This window comes from Lepus europaeus, chromosome 8 (genome assembly GCF_033115175.1).
Source record: "Lepus europaeus isolate LE1 chromosome 8, mLepTim1.pri, whole genome shotgun sequence".
Taxonomy (NCBI): domain Eukaryota; kingdom Metazoa; phylum Chordata; class Mammalia; order Lagomorpha; family Leporidae; genus Lepus; species Lepus europaeus.
The window spans coordinates 14,807,103-14,823,539 of NC_084834.1; the positions used below are offsets into that span (position 1 = coordinate 14,807,103).

The 16,437-nt window shown below is 41.6% G+C and overlaps 2 protein-coding genes across 2 annotated transcripts in view; both read left to right on the plus strand.

Annotated features, from left to right (window-relative positions):
- Positions 1-3,347: 3,347 nt before the first annotated feature.
- LOC133765859 (probable ATP-dependent RNA helicase DDX60) overlaps positions 3,348-16,437 on the plus strand; it is a 53,955-nt gene continuing 40,865 nt past the window's right edge. Inside the window, exons 1-6 of the mRNA XM_062199417.1 lie at positions 3,348-3,464; positions 8,214-8,377; positions 11,929-12,084; positions 13,197-13,346; positions 14,827-14,946; positions 15,829-15,924. Coding sequence (XP_062055401.1) covers positions 3,410-3,464; positions 8,214-8,377; positions 11,929-12,084; positions 13,197-13,346; positions 14,827-14,946; positions 15,829-15,924 — 741 coding nt within the window. The 5' untranslated portion in view covers positions 3,348-3,409. The remainder of the gene's footprint in view (positions 3,465-8,213; positions 8,378-11,928; positions 12,085-13,196; positions 13,347-14,826; positions 14,947-15,828; positions 15,925-16,437) is intronic.
- Positions 4,385-6,670, plus strand: LOC133765858 (la-related protein 1B-like). The gene is given in 1 exon segment (XM_062199416.1): positions 4,385-6,670. A coding segment is annotated over 1 exon segment (2,256 nt). The 3' UTR covers positions 6,641-6,670.

The window sequence follows — 16,437 nt, forward strand, 5'->3', positions numbered from 1 at the left end:
CATAATGCTTAGTAGTTGTAATAAAATGAATAAGTAAATAACCGATGTGATTTTTAAAAAGATGTGTTTTATTTATTTGAAAGCAGAGTTACAGAGAGGGGGAGAGAGAGAGAGAGAGAGAGAGAGAGAGATCTTCCATCTGCTGGTTTTTTCTGTGAATGGCCACAACTGCTGGGCTGGGGCAGGCCAAAGCCAGGAGCCTGCAACTCCACCAGGATCTCCCACATGGGTAGCAGGGGCCCAAGTACTTGGACTGTCTTCAGCTGCCTTCCCAGGTGTATTAGCAGGAAGCTAGATCAGAAGTGGAACTGCCAGAACTTGCATGGGTGCTCATATGGGATGCTGGTGTTACAAGCAGTGGATTAACTCTCTGAGTCACAATGCCAGCCCCAATAACAGATGTTAATTTGGATCATCTCATGATATTTAAATATGGTTCAATAATTTTACTTTACATTTCCACATCTCAATCTCTATAATATATAATAGATATAGATCTCTATAATATATAATAGTAATAGCTTCTAATTAGAATATTATGAGTTTCTCAAGGAATTTGTCAAAGCCTTTCTCATGAATGCTCTATGGATGCAACCTTTATATATAAACAGTAGAGTCATGATATTTTAATAACTTTATTTCCCTCAGCTAAATCCAAAGATGCCAAAGAAAGAAGAGATACACAGAAACTGTATCATTTTTATCATGTGTTTGGAAGATCTTTGGTAGGAAGTAACAGATCAGTAAGGATTACAAGAGCGGGCTCGCTGCCATCTCCAGCAAATTCTTCCAGTCAGAAGAAAAGACAACATCAGGTGCGTTCTTGGGCTAGTGGAACTCATTGCTCTGGGGGTCTTGAGACTCTACTCCCACCCTGTGAGACCTGCGTTAACTTTACTCAGCATGACAACACTGGTAATCTCATGTTATTGGAGAAAAAAAATTGTTTTAAAAAATACTCCCAAGTACTAACCATGAATTATAACACTGGGAAAATGAAGGGAAGTGTAACAAAGAAAACAAAATCCTAATGGGACCGTCACAGAATTGAGCACTGATAATGTTTTAGTGAATTCCCTCAGTCACACTTCTCTCCAGTGTTATTAAACATCTTTTGAAACATAATTTTGTGGATGGATACTCTTCCATAATATGGCAATGTGATGATTTGTTTAGTTATTTCTTTGTTGGAATATAGAGAAACAAGTAAGGAAAAGAAAAGAAAAGAAACATCCATATTCTCACATCCCACAAGAGCTGTATGAATATTTTGGCATACACCTGTGCAGTCCTATATTGCCTGTTATTTTTTCTATATGTATTCCATATCTACTAATAGTATAGCTGACTTCTTTCTATATCATTAAATATACAATAAATTCACAATAGTATGTTATTTCCCAAATTTTAAGCAACTTTAATAGAAAAATCGAGCACACACACACACACACAGCAAATTCATACTATTCAGAAAGGTACTTAAAGTGTGAAAAATAACTAACATTTTACCTTCTTCAAAGACCTGGTCCTATTAACTTTGGTGAACATCCTTCCACATACTTCCAGTCTATACCCACTTACTAACATGCACAGCTTTACAGTTTATATAAGGCTTTATACTTTTTTCCCATTAAACAGTGTGCTTTCTAAAACGTTTTATTGCAATGAGTGAAAACTAAACTTTCCCTTTAATATTTGCATAATAGTCCATGTTTATTTTTCTATGTTTCCTTTTTAATCTTTAATATGTGTGTATTATTTTACTGTTATAACCCTAGCACTCTTTTCTGTTCAACCACAGAGATACCCAGTATCTTTCTGTGAGTGTGCTTGCTTTTTTGTTTAACATCATCTCCACAAGGGATTTTGATTGCAAATTCAAATACCAGTGATATGAGTATTAGTCTATTTGTGTTTCTTCCCCTGTGACTTTCTGTTTGATATCCTTTACTACTTGCCATTGTTGTTATTATTTTGCTTATTGACTGCTAAAACCCATGATGAGGGTATTTCAGAAAGTTCGTGAGAGAGTGGACCTTTGGCACAGTACTTAAGTTGCTGCTTGGGATGCCTGCATCCCGTATTGGAGTGCTTGGTTCAAGTTCTGGCTGCTCTGCTCCTCATCCAGCTTCCTGATAGCACACACCCTGGGAGGCAGCAGGTGACGACTCAAACACTGGGGTCCATGCCCCTCAAATAGAAGACCCCAGCCCAGCCCAGCCTTGACTGTTGTGGGCATTTGGGGAGTGGACCAGCAGATGGGAGATCTCTCTTCATCTGTCTATCTTTCTGCCTTTCAAATAAAGTTTAAATTAATAGATATTGAAAAGTTTATGTTCAAATAAAATTAGATAACTATTTCAGTGCAAAAATTTTGAAATCCAAGCATTTTTTAAAATAATATACATTTTGGTGCATTTTTGAAGCCCCCTCTGTATTTGCTAAAAAGACTTTCTTAGTGCTCATTTTGGTGCTTAAAGAAGTGCAGTCGTCGGGCTGTTATCCTGTAGACCATACTCTGTAAGCATACTTTCTCCTCTTGCATAGGGTGTGCACTCCCCTCGGGAGGGAGCTCGTATCATGTGCTAGTGCTCAGATGTTCTTAGATGGCTTGTATTTCCATACTGGGGGTGGAAGCCTGGGCTAAGTAAAGATGAGCCCTAGAACTGCACAAGAGAGTTAGCCAGAGAATGGCCATGGTGGCATTTCCCATTGCAAGCAGTATTCCAGCTATTGCAATTTTAGATCTGATTTTTGTCTATTCATAACTGCTTTCATCATATCCTGTTCTCTTGGCTACCACTGCACAAGAGTTGTATTTGATTTCTATACAGTGCAATGTGTCACACCCCAGGGAGTTTTTGTAATTGAACCAGTTGGTCTGGTCATATAAAAGATACTTATCCTAATTGGACCTTTGTTGGGTGTTTCTTAGACTCAGCACATTTTGGACTGCCAAAACACTGGCTTTTAGTATAATGGGCTGAGGGATTAACAGCTGAGAAGATAGAGAAAGGGAATAGCCAATTACCATCTTTGTGCATAAAAAAAGATATTTACATTTAATTCTTTGCAACACCAAAGGTCCAATTTGATATCCTTAAGTGCTCTGAATGCTAGTCTGAGATATTAAATATTTCCTTCCAAATACAAAAATTAATCTGGAAACAATTGCTTTTATGTTTATTTAATTTTATTTCTATTTTTAGAAGAAAAATGCAGAAAAACTTATTGAAGAAATTCAAAAGAGACAACTAGCTAAACTAGAGAGAAAGGAGGAAGAGAGATGGAATAATTTGTCTCTCTCTCTATTGAAAAAGAAATTAAAGAGAATCTTCACTCTGGAATCAAAAGACTAGAAGATTTTCTCCAGATATGTGCTGTTAAATCTGTAAAATTTATTGCAGAAATGGTTGGATTGGATGCCTGTTTCAAATTATGGAAAGAATGCTGTCTAAAACCAGGTATATAAGGGCATCAATTTTAGAAGTTTCTTGAAATCAGAGATTAATAAGGACAGCAAAAGAGCTGGCATTGATTCTTCTGTGATTATGGAACTCTTTTGAAGTCTTAGAAATTAGAAGGATTTCCTCTTGTTGGATCCACAGTTGTTTGTGTGTGAAAGGCATTGGTGGAAAGAGTCAATTCAAAAGTCAATGCAGCAGACAGTTCTTCACAGCCAGCCATTGGTCAAATACCATACACACACACACACACACAATTGTTAAATTCTCACAATTCTTTGGGGTAGGCTTCCTATGTTGATATAATACGTAAGGTTCTAGGAGAACCAATTATGTGCCTGAATATCAGTGACACAGCAACATTTTTAATGAAAAGTCTACTTCACTCTATATGCACAAATTGAATAAGTAATAAATTGGGATATAACCACAATGTTGTGGCTGAAGGCCAGAGAATGAGCAATTTTGATTGGAGATAAGATAAAAAATATTTATCTCTTAATTGTGGTCACAGAAACGTAATTATTAGAAGAGTAATAAAAGAGTATAGAATGGTCATGTTAGAAAATTATTGTATCGGCCGCTAAAGGTCCTGCGGCCTGGCCGCCGGCTCCTCCGCAGCGGCCCGCGCCAGGTGAGGGCTCGCGACTCCCGGCTGCGGCGCCCGGCGCGTGTTAGCTGGCTCTGGGCGTGCGCCGCCGACGAGGGCTGGGCCGGCGGTCGGTTAGCGCTCCGTTCGACGCGGGCCGGCACGCCGGGCGCTGCGCGGCCTCGGCGGGCGGCGGTGGCGGCGACGGCGGCCGGGCTCTCGGGTTCTGTGCCCCAGGCCGGCGCTAGTCGGTGCCCCGGCGGAGCGACGGGCACCCGGGCTCCCTGGCCCCGGGCCCCCCCCCGGCTGGGGTGGCTGGGGCAAGGGGACGATGTCTGCTCGCGCCCCGGTGCCCGCCGTTCACCCTCGGGAGGAGCCGCCCGCGGCGGCCGCAGAGCGGGAGTCGCGGTTGGCCGCGGCAAGCCGGCAGGCCGAGCAGCCGCCCCCGCCGGCTCGAGACGGGAAGGAGGCGGCGAGGGAGGAGAGGGCCGCGGCCGGCACCAGCGCGGGGGCGCGGGGAGAGCCGTCTCCGGTGCCGGTGCTGGGACACAGCGTGCCCCAGGCGGCCGTGCCCGTGAGGCCCCTGTCCCCGCACCTGGCGCACAAGGCGCGCGGGCCCGGGGGCCCCTTCGGCGGGGAGCCGCTGCCACCGCTGCCACCGCCGCCGCCGCGGGGGCCGCCGGCCGAGGACGCCCGAGCTGAGGCGGCAGCGGCCGGCCCCGAGGAAAAGCTGCCGCCGCCGCCGCCGCCGCCGCTGCCGCCGCCGCCGCCGCCGCCGCCGCCGCCGCCTAAGGAAAACCCCTGGACCAAAAAGCCTCCCCAGCACCTGTCCCCCGCCGGGACGGGCCCGCCGCCGCCCCCGCCGGAGACGCTGGAGGCAGAGCTCAGTTCCCCAAAACCTATAAAAGCTGGAAAACTCAAGACAAAGAAACCCAGTAAGCCTAGTGATTTCAGCGATGTGGCGAACTGGCCAACGCCAAGTGAATTAGTGAACACTGGATGTCAGAGCGTCATCAGTCAAGGGAATAAGAAGCTGCAGAATAGAAAGGAAAAAGAAGAGAAGACTGAGAAGAAAAGTAACAATGAGAGTAAAGAAAACCGGGAAATAAAATTAGATGGCCCTGGTGAAAACGTCAGTGAAGATGAGGCTCAATCAAGTAATCAACGAAAAAGAGCTAATAAGCACAAGTGGGTACCTCTCCACTTGGATGATGTAAGACCAGACAGTCAAGAAAGACCTGGTTCCCGGAACAGCTCAAGATGTCAACCTGAAACAAATAAATCAGCACATACCAATAGAAGAAATGACACACGAAGTTGGAGGCGAGATAGAGAAAAAAGAGAAGACCAAGATGAAGTGTCCAGCGTGAGAAGTGAGGGTGGTAATATCCGAGGTTCCTTTAGAGGCCGAGGAAGAGGACGAGGACGGGGAAGAGGACGGGGAAGAGGAAATCCTCGATTGAACTTTGATTTTTCGTATGGTTATTGAGAACATGGTGAAAGGACTGATCAACCATTTCAGACAGATCTTAATACCAGTATGATGTATTACTATGATGATGGTACAGGCGTACAGGTGTATCCTGTGGAGGAAGCGTTGCTTAAAAAGTATATTAAGCGTCAAATTGAGTATTACTTCAGTATAGAAAATCTAGAACGGGACTTTTTTCTTCGGCGAAAAATGGATGAACAAGGTTTCTTGCCTATTTCCCTGATTGCTGGTTTTCACAGAGTTCAGGCTCTCACCACAAACCTTAATCTCATCTTAGAGGCATTGAAGGATAGCACAGAAGTAGAAATTGTGGATGAGAAAATGAGAAAAAAGATAGAACCAGAAAAATGGCCAATTCCAGGCCCTCCTCCACGTAATGTGCCACAGACAGACTTCTCTCAACTGATTGATTGTCCAGAGTTCGTACCAGGCCAAGCCTTTTGCTCACATACAGAGTCTGCCCCAAATTCTCCAAGAATGGGAAGTCCATTGAGTCCAAAGAAAAATACTGAAACAAGTAATCTTCAAGCAATGTCTAGAGGTTTGTCTACAAGTTTGCCTGACTTGGACTCAGAACCTTGGATAGAAGTAAAAAAGAGACATCGTCCACCCCCAGTGAAATTGAAGGAATCAGTATTTGTAACAGAAGAGGCATCAAATCGACTATATCCTCCTGAAGAACAAGAACAAGCAGAACTTGATTTTTTATTTGATGAAGAGATTGAGCAAATAGAAGGACAAAAAAACACATTTGGTGATTGGTCTGATAATGATTCAGATTATGAAATTGATGACCTGGATTTAAATAAGATTTTGATCATAATTCAGACACCACCTTACATGAGAAAACATCCTGGAGGAGATCTAACAGGCAACCATATGTCTTGGGCAAAAATTACATCTGAACTTGCTAAAGTTATCAATGATGGCTTATATTATTATGAGCAGGATCTGTGGATGCAAGAAGATGAAAATAAACACACAGCCTTAAAGGTAATTATTATGGCCAGCATCTCTCTGCCAATGCTTCATTTTATTATATATGGTTGCTTATTTTTCTTTAAACTTAACAAGGTTTATTTTATGAAATTTTGAATGTAAGTATAATTTATATTTAATTGGAAAAATTCTTCACTGTATTTGATAGTCAGAAGTTGAGGAATGATTTTGTGAAAATAACTAATGAATACTAAAATTACAAAAGCAAAAACAAAAAAAACCCTGATACTGACTAAAAACCCTTGCTTTTTTCGGGTGAAAATAGTAAGAAGGCCCTTTCTCGTATGAAGGAATAAAAATGAAATTATGGACAAGCTTAATTTATATACTCCTTATCTGACTGTAACCCCAGCTGTCTGAGCCAGTGGTTTTAGAGAGGGATTACTTTTGTTACCCCCAGCTCTCTTTAGTTCATGTTGATTTCTCTCAAGTAGAAATGTTCATAGACATTCTTTCCTTGTGTAGCATTACCATGTTGCTAGGGGTGCTGTGTGAAACCTTATTCTAACTTTTTATCTTGTAGTTTACACCAGATTCTGACCTGTATCCTAGTTATTAGTAGAAAATATAAGAAGGAGACAGTAGTTTATTGGCTAACTACATTCATTTGATGTGAGTTATAATGATACAGGTAGGGATAAAAAAGGCATTTCTTTTCCTCTATCATTGGGGTTATCAAAAAAGCCTAAAAGTTAAGTATTTGTTTTGGGGATAGAATAATGGGGGAAAGTTATGACATTCTATGCTAAATAGAAAAGGTATCATGGTCAGAAATAGAAGTAAAGTGTGGCCATGTACTGGTTGAATAGAGGAGCTGCCTATCCATGGGATTATCAACAACAGGTGTTCTCCTTGGCCCTTAATTTCTTTCTTTCTGCGGTTTCCATTACTGCTTTCTGCCTCTTCCTTTCTTTAGCCCTGCATCTTTTTGCAGAACCTAAGTCAGGCTATGACTGCTTGTTAGCTGATTTTAAGCCTGAGCAGTTTGCTGCCCATTCTGCCATGGGAAAGAAAGTATGTTTTTATAAAGTTTTTCAGTTAGAAGTCTTTCCTTGTTTAAGCATGTTATTTTATTTGTGATATTTAGATTCTATAAATAGTATCTTCCATAACACTTTTGGAAAGAGCTATAAATTTCTAATAATAGTTTATAATTGTACTGACCCTGTTCATTAAACTTGTACCATGCTTTTGAATAGCATATATCACACACACAAAAAAAGAAAATTATTGTATCATTTTATGTAGATTATTTTGTTTAATCTTGATAATAGCCATGTGAGGTGAGCCCTGTTCTTAATATCTCCATTACAGAGAGAAAGAAAACAAGGCTGAGAGAAGTACTTTGCCATGGTTCTATGTCAGAAACAGGTGCATTAATTTGCATTTCAGGTATGTGATGAATTTTGTGAATATGTGCCCTGTAGTTTTTGTCAAAGCAGGCATCCTGTTTTTTGCTTGCTAAGTCTAGCAGCACTTTTAGAATCTAAGAGCCCACACTTTTAATTGTCATGCAGAACTAGGAGTTAGGAGTTCTTTGATTATTGTGAGTGGTTCATGTGAATATGCTTTCTTTAAAATCTTAAAATTAAGTCAGCGCTGGGGTAGAGTGCAGGTTGTTATCACTCTCTTGCTTCACTTAGGTCGTGCAATTGTTTTACTTCAACAGAAGCAGAATCCAAAGATATAAATGTGGTAATTCAGATGATGAAGAGGATTCACATACTGCACGAGAAATACTCAGAGTTGTTACAGAAAACACACAGGCAAAAATTAGCCAAATATCTAAAATATATCGGTTTTGACAACTTGGCACACACGTTATGTCCTCAGGTAAATGCCACAGAAGATATTACTTGACATTATTGTGAGTGTGTGTGTGTGCGTTTGTGTGTGTCTGTGAAATATTTTATGGGATATATTGAGAATCAATACCTGTCACCAGAACTGTATATTCTGAATATATTGAGAATCAGTATACATTAGATTAAGCTAATAGTTCAGTTAACCATGCATTGTACTGTATAGACACAGGTCTAATGTCTATGACTGTGTATTTTTCTAGGAAACATATTTATCCACACAGCTGACTTCCCATCTTACCCAGGACACCAGGGCTTTACGCGTTGGGTCCCTAGTTACCTGTGTTACTATTTCCAAGTGGATTGTGTTGAGTGCAGAGAACTGCGTTTGCTGCAGAGTTTTGCGGCAGCTGTTTTCAGTAGTTCATCCCCTCAGCTCATAGCCGGGCTGCTGCTTTTCCCTGTGCCTGTGCCAGATGAATGCAACGCTGTGGCGAGTCTTCACTGGAGAACATCCAGTATTGTGTAACCTTTCTTCCACTCTTCTCCCTACCCAGGAAGCCACTAAGACATGTCCTTATTTCTCTCCTTTTTTTTTTTTAATTTTAAGGTATACAAATTTTGTGTATTTCACATATACAGATTTAGGAACATAGTGATACCATACCCTCCTTCCCACCCATGCTCCAACTGTTCTTCCTCCTCCCTTTCATGTTCCCACTCTCAACTTTTACAATGATATATTTTCAGTTTACTTTAAACTCCTAAGATTAACCCTGCTACACTAAATAGTTCAACAAATAGTATGAAGGAAAAAAAAAACAAAAAAACTGTCCCTTAACAGTAGAGACAAGGGCTGTAAATTTTGTAAAAAATCTCAAAATGTCAATTTAATTCCAATACATTACATTTTAAGTACTCTATTAGTTACTACAGATCAGGAAAAACATATGGTATCTGTCTTTTTGGGATTGGCTTACTTCACTAAGTGTAATGGTTTCCAGTTGCATCCATTTTGTTGCAAAAGACAAGATTTCATTTTTTTTTATCACTGAGTAGTACTCCATAGTGTATATAAACCATAATTTCTTTATCTAGTCATCAGTTGTTGGACATCTGGGTTGATTTTGTAGCTTGGCTATTGTGAATTGAGCTGCAAAGAACTGGGGTTACAGATAACTCTTTCACATATGTCATTATCTGAATTTTTTTGTTTGTATTTTATTTATATGTTCATTGTTTCAAAAATTTGTGTGCAAATTTCATAGAAGTGGAACACTTTTTGGTCAAGGTTCTTGTCATGCCTTATATTTAGTTAACTTTTAGAAGAGAATAAATCTTCCATACACTGATTCACTCCCATAATAGTTGTAAAGGTAGGCCTGGGCTAAGGTGAAGCCAGGAGCTAGGAACTCTATTCTGGTTTCCAATGTGGATCACAGATTCCTGAATGCTGCCTTCCCAGGTGCAATAGCAGAGAGATGGGACTGGAATATGGATGCTGACCTTGCCGGTGGGTGATTAACCCCTTGAGCCACAATGCTGGCCCCAGAGAAAAATTGTAGGTCAAAATATCTCTTCAAGGGGCCAGTGCTGTGGTATACAGGGTTAAGCCACCACCTGCAGTGCCAGCATCCCATAGGGGCGCTGGTTCAAGACCCGGCTGCTCCACTTTCAATCCAGCTCTCTGGTATGGCCTGGGAAAGCAATGGAAGATGGCCCAAGCTCCTGGGTCCTGGCTTCGGATAAGCACAGCTCTAGCCGTTGTGCCCAGTTGGGGAGTGAACCAGCGGATGGAACACCTCTCTGTCTCTACTTCTGCCTTTCTCTCTCTGTAAGTCTGTCTTTCAAATAAATAAATAAATCTTTTAAAAAAAATCTTCAAGTAATGCCTTCAAAATAGTGTATTTAGAAATTATGAAGACATGCTTGGGGTACTGCCTGGTCTTAGAGTGGAGATATTTCTGTAAGTAGAGAAATACAAGGATGTGGGAAAAGATACCAGCTCAGGGTGAGAAGCCAAAAAGAGGAGACATAGGTAGCTCTCCACTTCCTGTGCCAAATCTCCCCATTTTAGGCTTTCTGACTTTCCTTAGGCTTCATTGGGACCCCCGTCTTTGCTAGGTTAGCCTTGCTGGGAATCTCAGCAGGGCCTGTGACCCCTTCCTTGGTGTATCTTGCTCTGCTCATCTCAGGAATACTTTCAACCAGTCTTTGGTGATTCTGTAGATTCACTAAGGGTTTGAGGTCAGGTTTCCTATCACACAAACATGGAAAGAGCCCTACATCTCTATTCTCCAAGTGCCACAGACAAAATTTAACTATCCCATCTAATAAGGAATACTGACATATAAGTCTTCTATCCGGAAGACTGACATATTTAACAAGGCCTTTGAAGCCATGAGGATAGAGAAACTAATTTCATTGGAGAGAATTATCTTAATGCAGGATGTGAACATCAAGAGTGGAAATTATGAGTCTGTCGCACGAATCTCTTCCTTTGGTTATTCTATTCCTACCTTATGTTGCACAGGTGTAGGGTTTGTCTGAAGGGAGGAGAGCTGTTCCTCACTTCTTTAAGAGACTTGGGGACCTATAAGTGCTAGGAAAGCAACTCTCTCTCTAAAAAAATAAAACAAACAAAAAAAAACCTTGATGGTGATTATCAGAACAGGAATCTAGCTATTTCCAACAGCTGTAGATTTGAAATAGGATATTTGCTTAAACATTGCATGACCAAAACTGCTATTACTTTTTAATTTCTTAAATGAGAAAGTAACTAAATTTTAAAAAGCTTGTTTTTAAACATTTTCAATTAATATTTTTGGCAATTTTTAAATGAAGTCTTCTCTGCTCCAAGCCATCATTGTATCCAAACATGTCTTGGTGTTGATTGACAACCAGAACACTTTGGCACAGAAGTTTTATGTTTTCCATGCATGGCTAATATGATCATAATCCAGTTTTGTCAGAACTCCAAGAATGGAGGCTCAGCCAAGCATGTGAATTTCCTGTGATGTTGAGGCCCTGTAGTAAGAGCTGTTGACCCACGGGGTGGAATTCTCTGAGTAAAATAGTTTGACTTGTAAGATGATAGGTACTTATTATATAGATCTTTACAGAGATATTTATTTTTACCAAAGATGCCTTTTTAAGGTCAGAAAAAAAAATACCTTAAAGGAAATACAGTTTTAGTGTATTTGAGTGTGTGTGTGTAATAATTGTGGAACAGTTATCAAATATTTTACTAATTTGTAACAAAAGATCAATTTCATATTGTCTTTTACTTATATGCCATGGAAAATGATCTTGCCATAAAAATATTTTAAAAAATTATAATGAATATAGCCTCAGTGTTCCCTGTGCCATTGTAATGATATATTAAGTTGAGTGGCACTTTTACCCTCTGGTAACTCCAACATTGGGTTATCCAGTTTTAAGATTTGCAGCTTATTGAAAGAACATGAAACAATAATCTCATTGAGGCAAAGCAAACTACAACAGGATTGGGAATGATTTCTGCACGCCCAGGTTAAGAACTGTAAAGTTGTACAAAGGTCTAATGCACCATACTTGTTTCAGGGGAAGGAGTCAGGTGCTGAGAAGGATATTTATAAATACTCAGTTCACATGGGAGCAGCTCGGTTTCAGTTAACGCACATGGGCCCTTACTTGTTTCGAGAAGAAAGAAGTGGTCCAGATCCCCGGGTGCATCATTTTATACCAGACACGTGGCAGGTATTTCTCTAAAAGATCTGTCATATGGAAAGGCAAAGACGCTTTGGTAAACTGTGTGTTCAGATCTCATTGTGTACGACAAATTTTGAAAATGCCTATTGTTCTAGAAAGCGACTTAATGACAAGAAAAGTAAATCGTGTCTTGGCCCAAGAGATAAAGCAATGCAGTGTAGAGTCAGTTGAGTGACAGATACACTGGTTCTCTTAAATGGAGTGTGGGAAGCAATGCATTGAGAAGCAGCGGTTTGACCTGGTTGTGAAGCCATTGGTCAGGACGCCGTGTCTCAAACCATAGTGCTTGGGTGTCACATGCAGCTCCTGACTCCAGCTCTTGCTAACCCACGCCAGGAGGCAGCAGTGAAAGCTCAAGTGATTGGGATCCTGCCATGCACAGGGGAGACCTGGATTGAGTTCCCAGTTTCTAGGCATTTGGGGAGTGAACCAGCAGATAGGACCTGTTGTCTTTGTCTATCTGTGTCTCTGCCCCTCAAATAAAAAAAAACAAAAGCAAAAACAAAACAAACAAGAACCCAGCTATACAATTCTGTGCAGCCACTTAATTCACATAACAAAATAGGTGCCTGATGTATAATTGGCAAAAATATACTGTTTTTTTTTTTTTAAAGTAGTGTTGCTTTTGGGTTGTCCAATTGTTCAACCACAGAGTCACTCATAATACATCATGATATGTCACGGATCCTATTATGTATTTGCATACATTTTTTGAAAAACTGCCTTTCCACACCTTAATCATTCACTGACCGTAATTAATGAAACATGCAAATAAAAAGAGCAGCAGGTTTTGGTAATTCTGTATCAGCATGAGGTTTCCCTAATCTATGAACTAAAAAGAACTCCAAGAGCTGGGCTACAGACCCGTGGCTCTGTCCTCTGCTGTATTAGAGGGTTTTTCATCTAAGTTTCAGTAAGGACTTTCCTGTCTCCAGTGATTTGGGTTATTTGCACATAGCCGGAAGTGGTGATTCCTGCCATCTTGAGCACTAGCAGGTCTCAGAACTGTAAACACTAGTCTAAGAGCTAGTTGAAGCTAACTTAAAAATGGACAGTAAAGGTGCATTTTCCAATGAAAGGTGATTTTTTTTGCCCTTCAGAGGGAACTCCTGGATGTCATAGATAACAATGAGTCGGCTGTGATTGTTGCTCCAACCTCATCAGGGAAAACCTACGCCTCCTACTACTGCATGGGGAAAGTCCTACAGGAGAGTGATGATGGAGTGGTCGTGTACATTGCACCCACAAAGGTATCGTGCCCTGCGACACTGCGCTGTTCTAGGGATGTTCCTCTGCTGTAGCTGTGTGTCCCACCTGGTAGTGCCCAGCCTCCAGTGTCACACAGTCGTGGACTTGGGTGCTCATGTGCTGTGTGACCTTGGCCAGTTTCCTGGCATGTTTTCCACCTGCAAGGAGACCCAGCACCACTTACTTTATGCTGTTGTTCCGAGCATGACCTGAGACGAGGCACACCAAGCATCCAGTGTACTGTCTGGGCATGAATAATGATGCGTAAATGGTGCCATTCACAAGCATTTGTTTATTCGTGTTCTCTCATAAATCTCCCTAGGGCCAGCACTTGTGAAAGACAGGGCTGGACACTTCTGAGTCTTGTCAATGGGAACCATTTGGTGTTGGTGCCAGGCTTGTGTACTTAAGAGAGGACAGACAAGTTCATGAGAGAGAGAGAGCGTGAGAGAGAGAGAGGCACTTCACCCCTGTTTTACGAGCTCTGCGGTTGGGCAGGTGCCTGATGGAAGAGCCCTGGATTCTTACAGGGGCCGTGGGTTTCTTCCTTTGCAGCAGCCTGGGTGAAGTAGAGTTAAATGGCTCTTGCTGAAATAAAATATGTTCTTTTTGTCTTGAAAGGGGTTTTGGGGTACGCTCCTTCCTATCACTTTCCCTAGCAAAATACTTAATTCCCAGGCTTACGGCTGCACTGCGAGGAAGCCAGTGTGGGGAGGGACCCTGCGTCCCACAAGCCACATCCTTCACTGTAGTGGAATGAGAAGGCCATGCCAAGGTAGCCACTGGCAAGCGAGCGTCAGTTAGTCAGGAATGGCTTTGAAACTGCCTGGCGACAGGCTGTGATTGGATGGTTCTGGAAACTGCCTGGCAACAGGCTGTGATTGGTTGGGGTATAGACCGCCCCTTGACCAGATTGGCTGGTCTTGGCTATATAAGTGTTGTATCAACTGTAATAAACGAGTCTGCAGGCTGCTCGCCTCAAGCCTGCTCTCACCGGACTCCCGGGGTCTGTGTGTTGACACCGCGCCTCTTGCCCCCACCACGCTGCTCTTCTCAGAAACGAACCCACTGCAACATTGTAGAGAATTCAACGGCAACACTTCACTGATGAGGACGTGGAAGTTTAGTGAGCTTCAGCGCTGTACCCATTACTGTGCAGCGTTGTAAAATACAGGCGCCGTCTAATTTTACCTGTGTCAGCACATATTACATTGATGGGACGAGGAACCACTGTTTGTGTTTTTGTTGCTGGCTGTCCCATCAACAGGCACTGCATTGTATTGTGTAACATTTAGAAAACTTAAATGGAATCGGTGGAAGGATTTGCTGTGAGGTATTGCCTTATTAGGACAGAACTGTTACCAGTTCGGTACTGCATTGTTGCGTATCAGTGGTTCCAGACGTGGGTTTACTTGAACCAGTTTTTTCAGCGTTGTTGATAATTTACTGAGTAGCCGCTCACTCTGTCTTTTGTGACTCCAGGCTCTGGTTAACCAAGTGGTGGGAACTGTCTACAATTTGTTTACTAAAGCACTGCCAAAAGGCTCAGTGGTGTGTGGAGTTTTCACGAGGGATTACCGCCACGACACCTTGAACTGTCAGGTACATCACAGCTGTCCGTGTGATGAGTCGTAGTGTGAATGTGGCTCTCTGGGAGACACGGTGGGGTTTTAATGGGGTAACATGAAACCCACAGCTACCCTGATAGATGTATTTATATTGGGCTAGATAGTTTGTGTAATTTTTCTTATCTAAGAATTTGATCACTGATGATATTTTAATTCAGTATTAATTATTAAATATTTACATTACATAAATGATACGTAAAGAGAATGCATTACTTTTCTGAAATTTTAACCTGAGGAAGCAACTTCCTCTTTAGTAGTGATGGTTACAGGGCATGATGACTTTTGTATTCCCAGAATACTGTGCCAGAGAATATTTCTTTTTTTTTTTTAAAGATTTATTTATTTATTTGAAAGAGTTCTACAGAAAGAGAAGGAGAGGCAGAGAGAGAGAGAGAGGTCATCCATCTGCTGGTTTGCTCCCCAACTGGCCGTAATAGCTGGAGCTGTGGTGATCCGAAGCCAGGAGCCAGGAGCTTCTTCCTGGTCTCCCACATGGGTACAGGGGTCCAAGCACTTGGGCCATCTTCTACTGCTTCCCCAAGCCATAGCAGAGAGCTGAATCAGAAGTGGAGCAGCTGGGACTAGAACATGGGATGCTGGCACTGCAGGCAGCGGCTTTACCTGCTACATCACAGCACCAGCCTCAAGAGAATGTTTCTTAATGAAATACACTTAACTGTTTTTGAGTGTATCAGTGGCAGCATATGTGGGGATCAGTTGTACATATTCATTTTACTTTTACATTAATGAAATATTTTTTTGAACATGGAAATGTAAGATGGGTATAGTGTGTCATAAAATTTCTTATTAATGTTTGGAAATTAAAACAGCTTTTCTTTTTAAAAAAAAAAACCAGATATTAGTAACAGTGCCTCAGTGTTTGGAAGTACTCTTGCTATCACCTCATTATCAGAAATGGACAGAAAGAATACGATATGTCATATTTGATGAGGTATGTTGCTTTTTATTCCTTTTATCTCAACAGAATATTTTATGTCAACCAAGACCACATGTACTGTATGTACTTTAATAAAGATGGCATTCATATGGTTAGTTACTAAAATAAATATAAGTTGTTTATAGAAGGATTTACCGATAAGATCTGGGAGAGTTGAGGCTGGATTAAATCTACATGCAGAATATGGGTGGTAGGTGTTGGGTACCGTGATTTAGATGCCACTTGATATGCTTGTCTCATATCAGAGTGCCTGGTTCGAGTCCTCACTCCATTCCGAAGTCCATCTTCCTGCTAAAGCCCCCACCCTACGAGACAGCTGCTGATGGCTCAGGTACATGGGTCCCTCTCCCTGATGAGAGAAACCTGGATTGAGTTTCAGGCTCCTGGCTTTGGCCTGGCCCAGCTGTGGCTTTTGCAGGCATTTTAGGAGTGAAACAACAGATGGAAGATCACTCTCTCTCTCTCTCCCTTTCAAATTAATAACATAAAGAAATAATTTTTATGAAA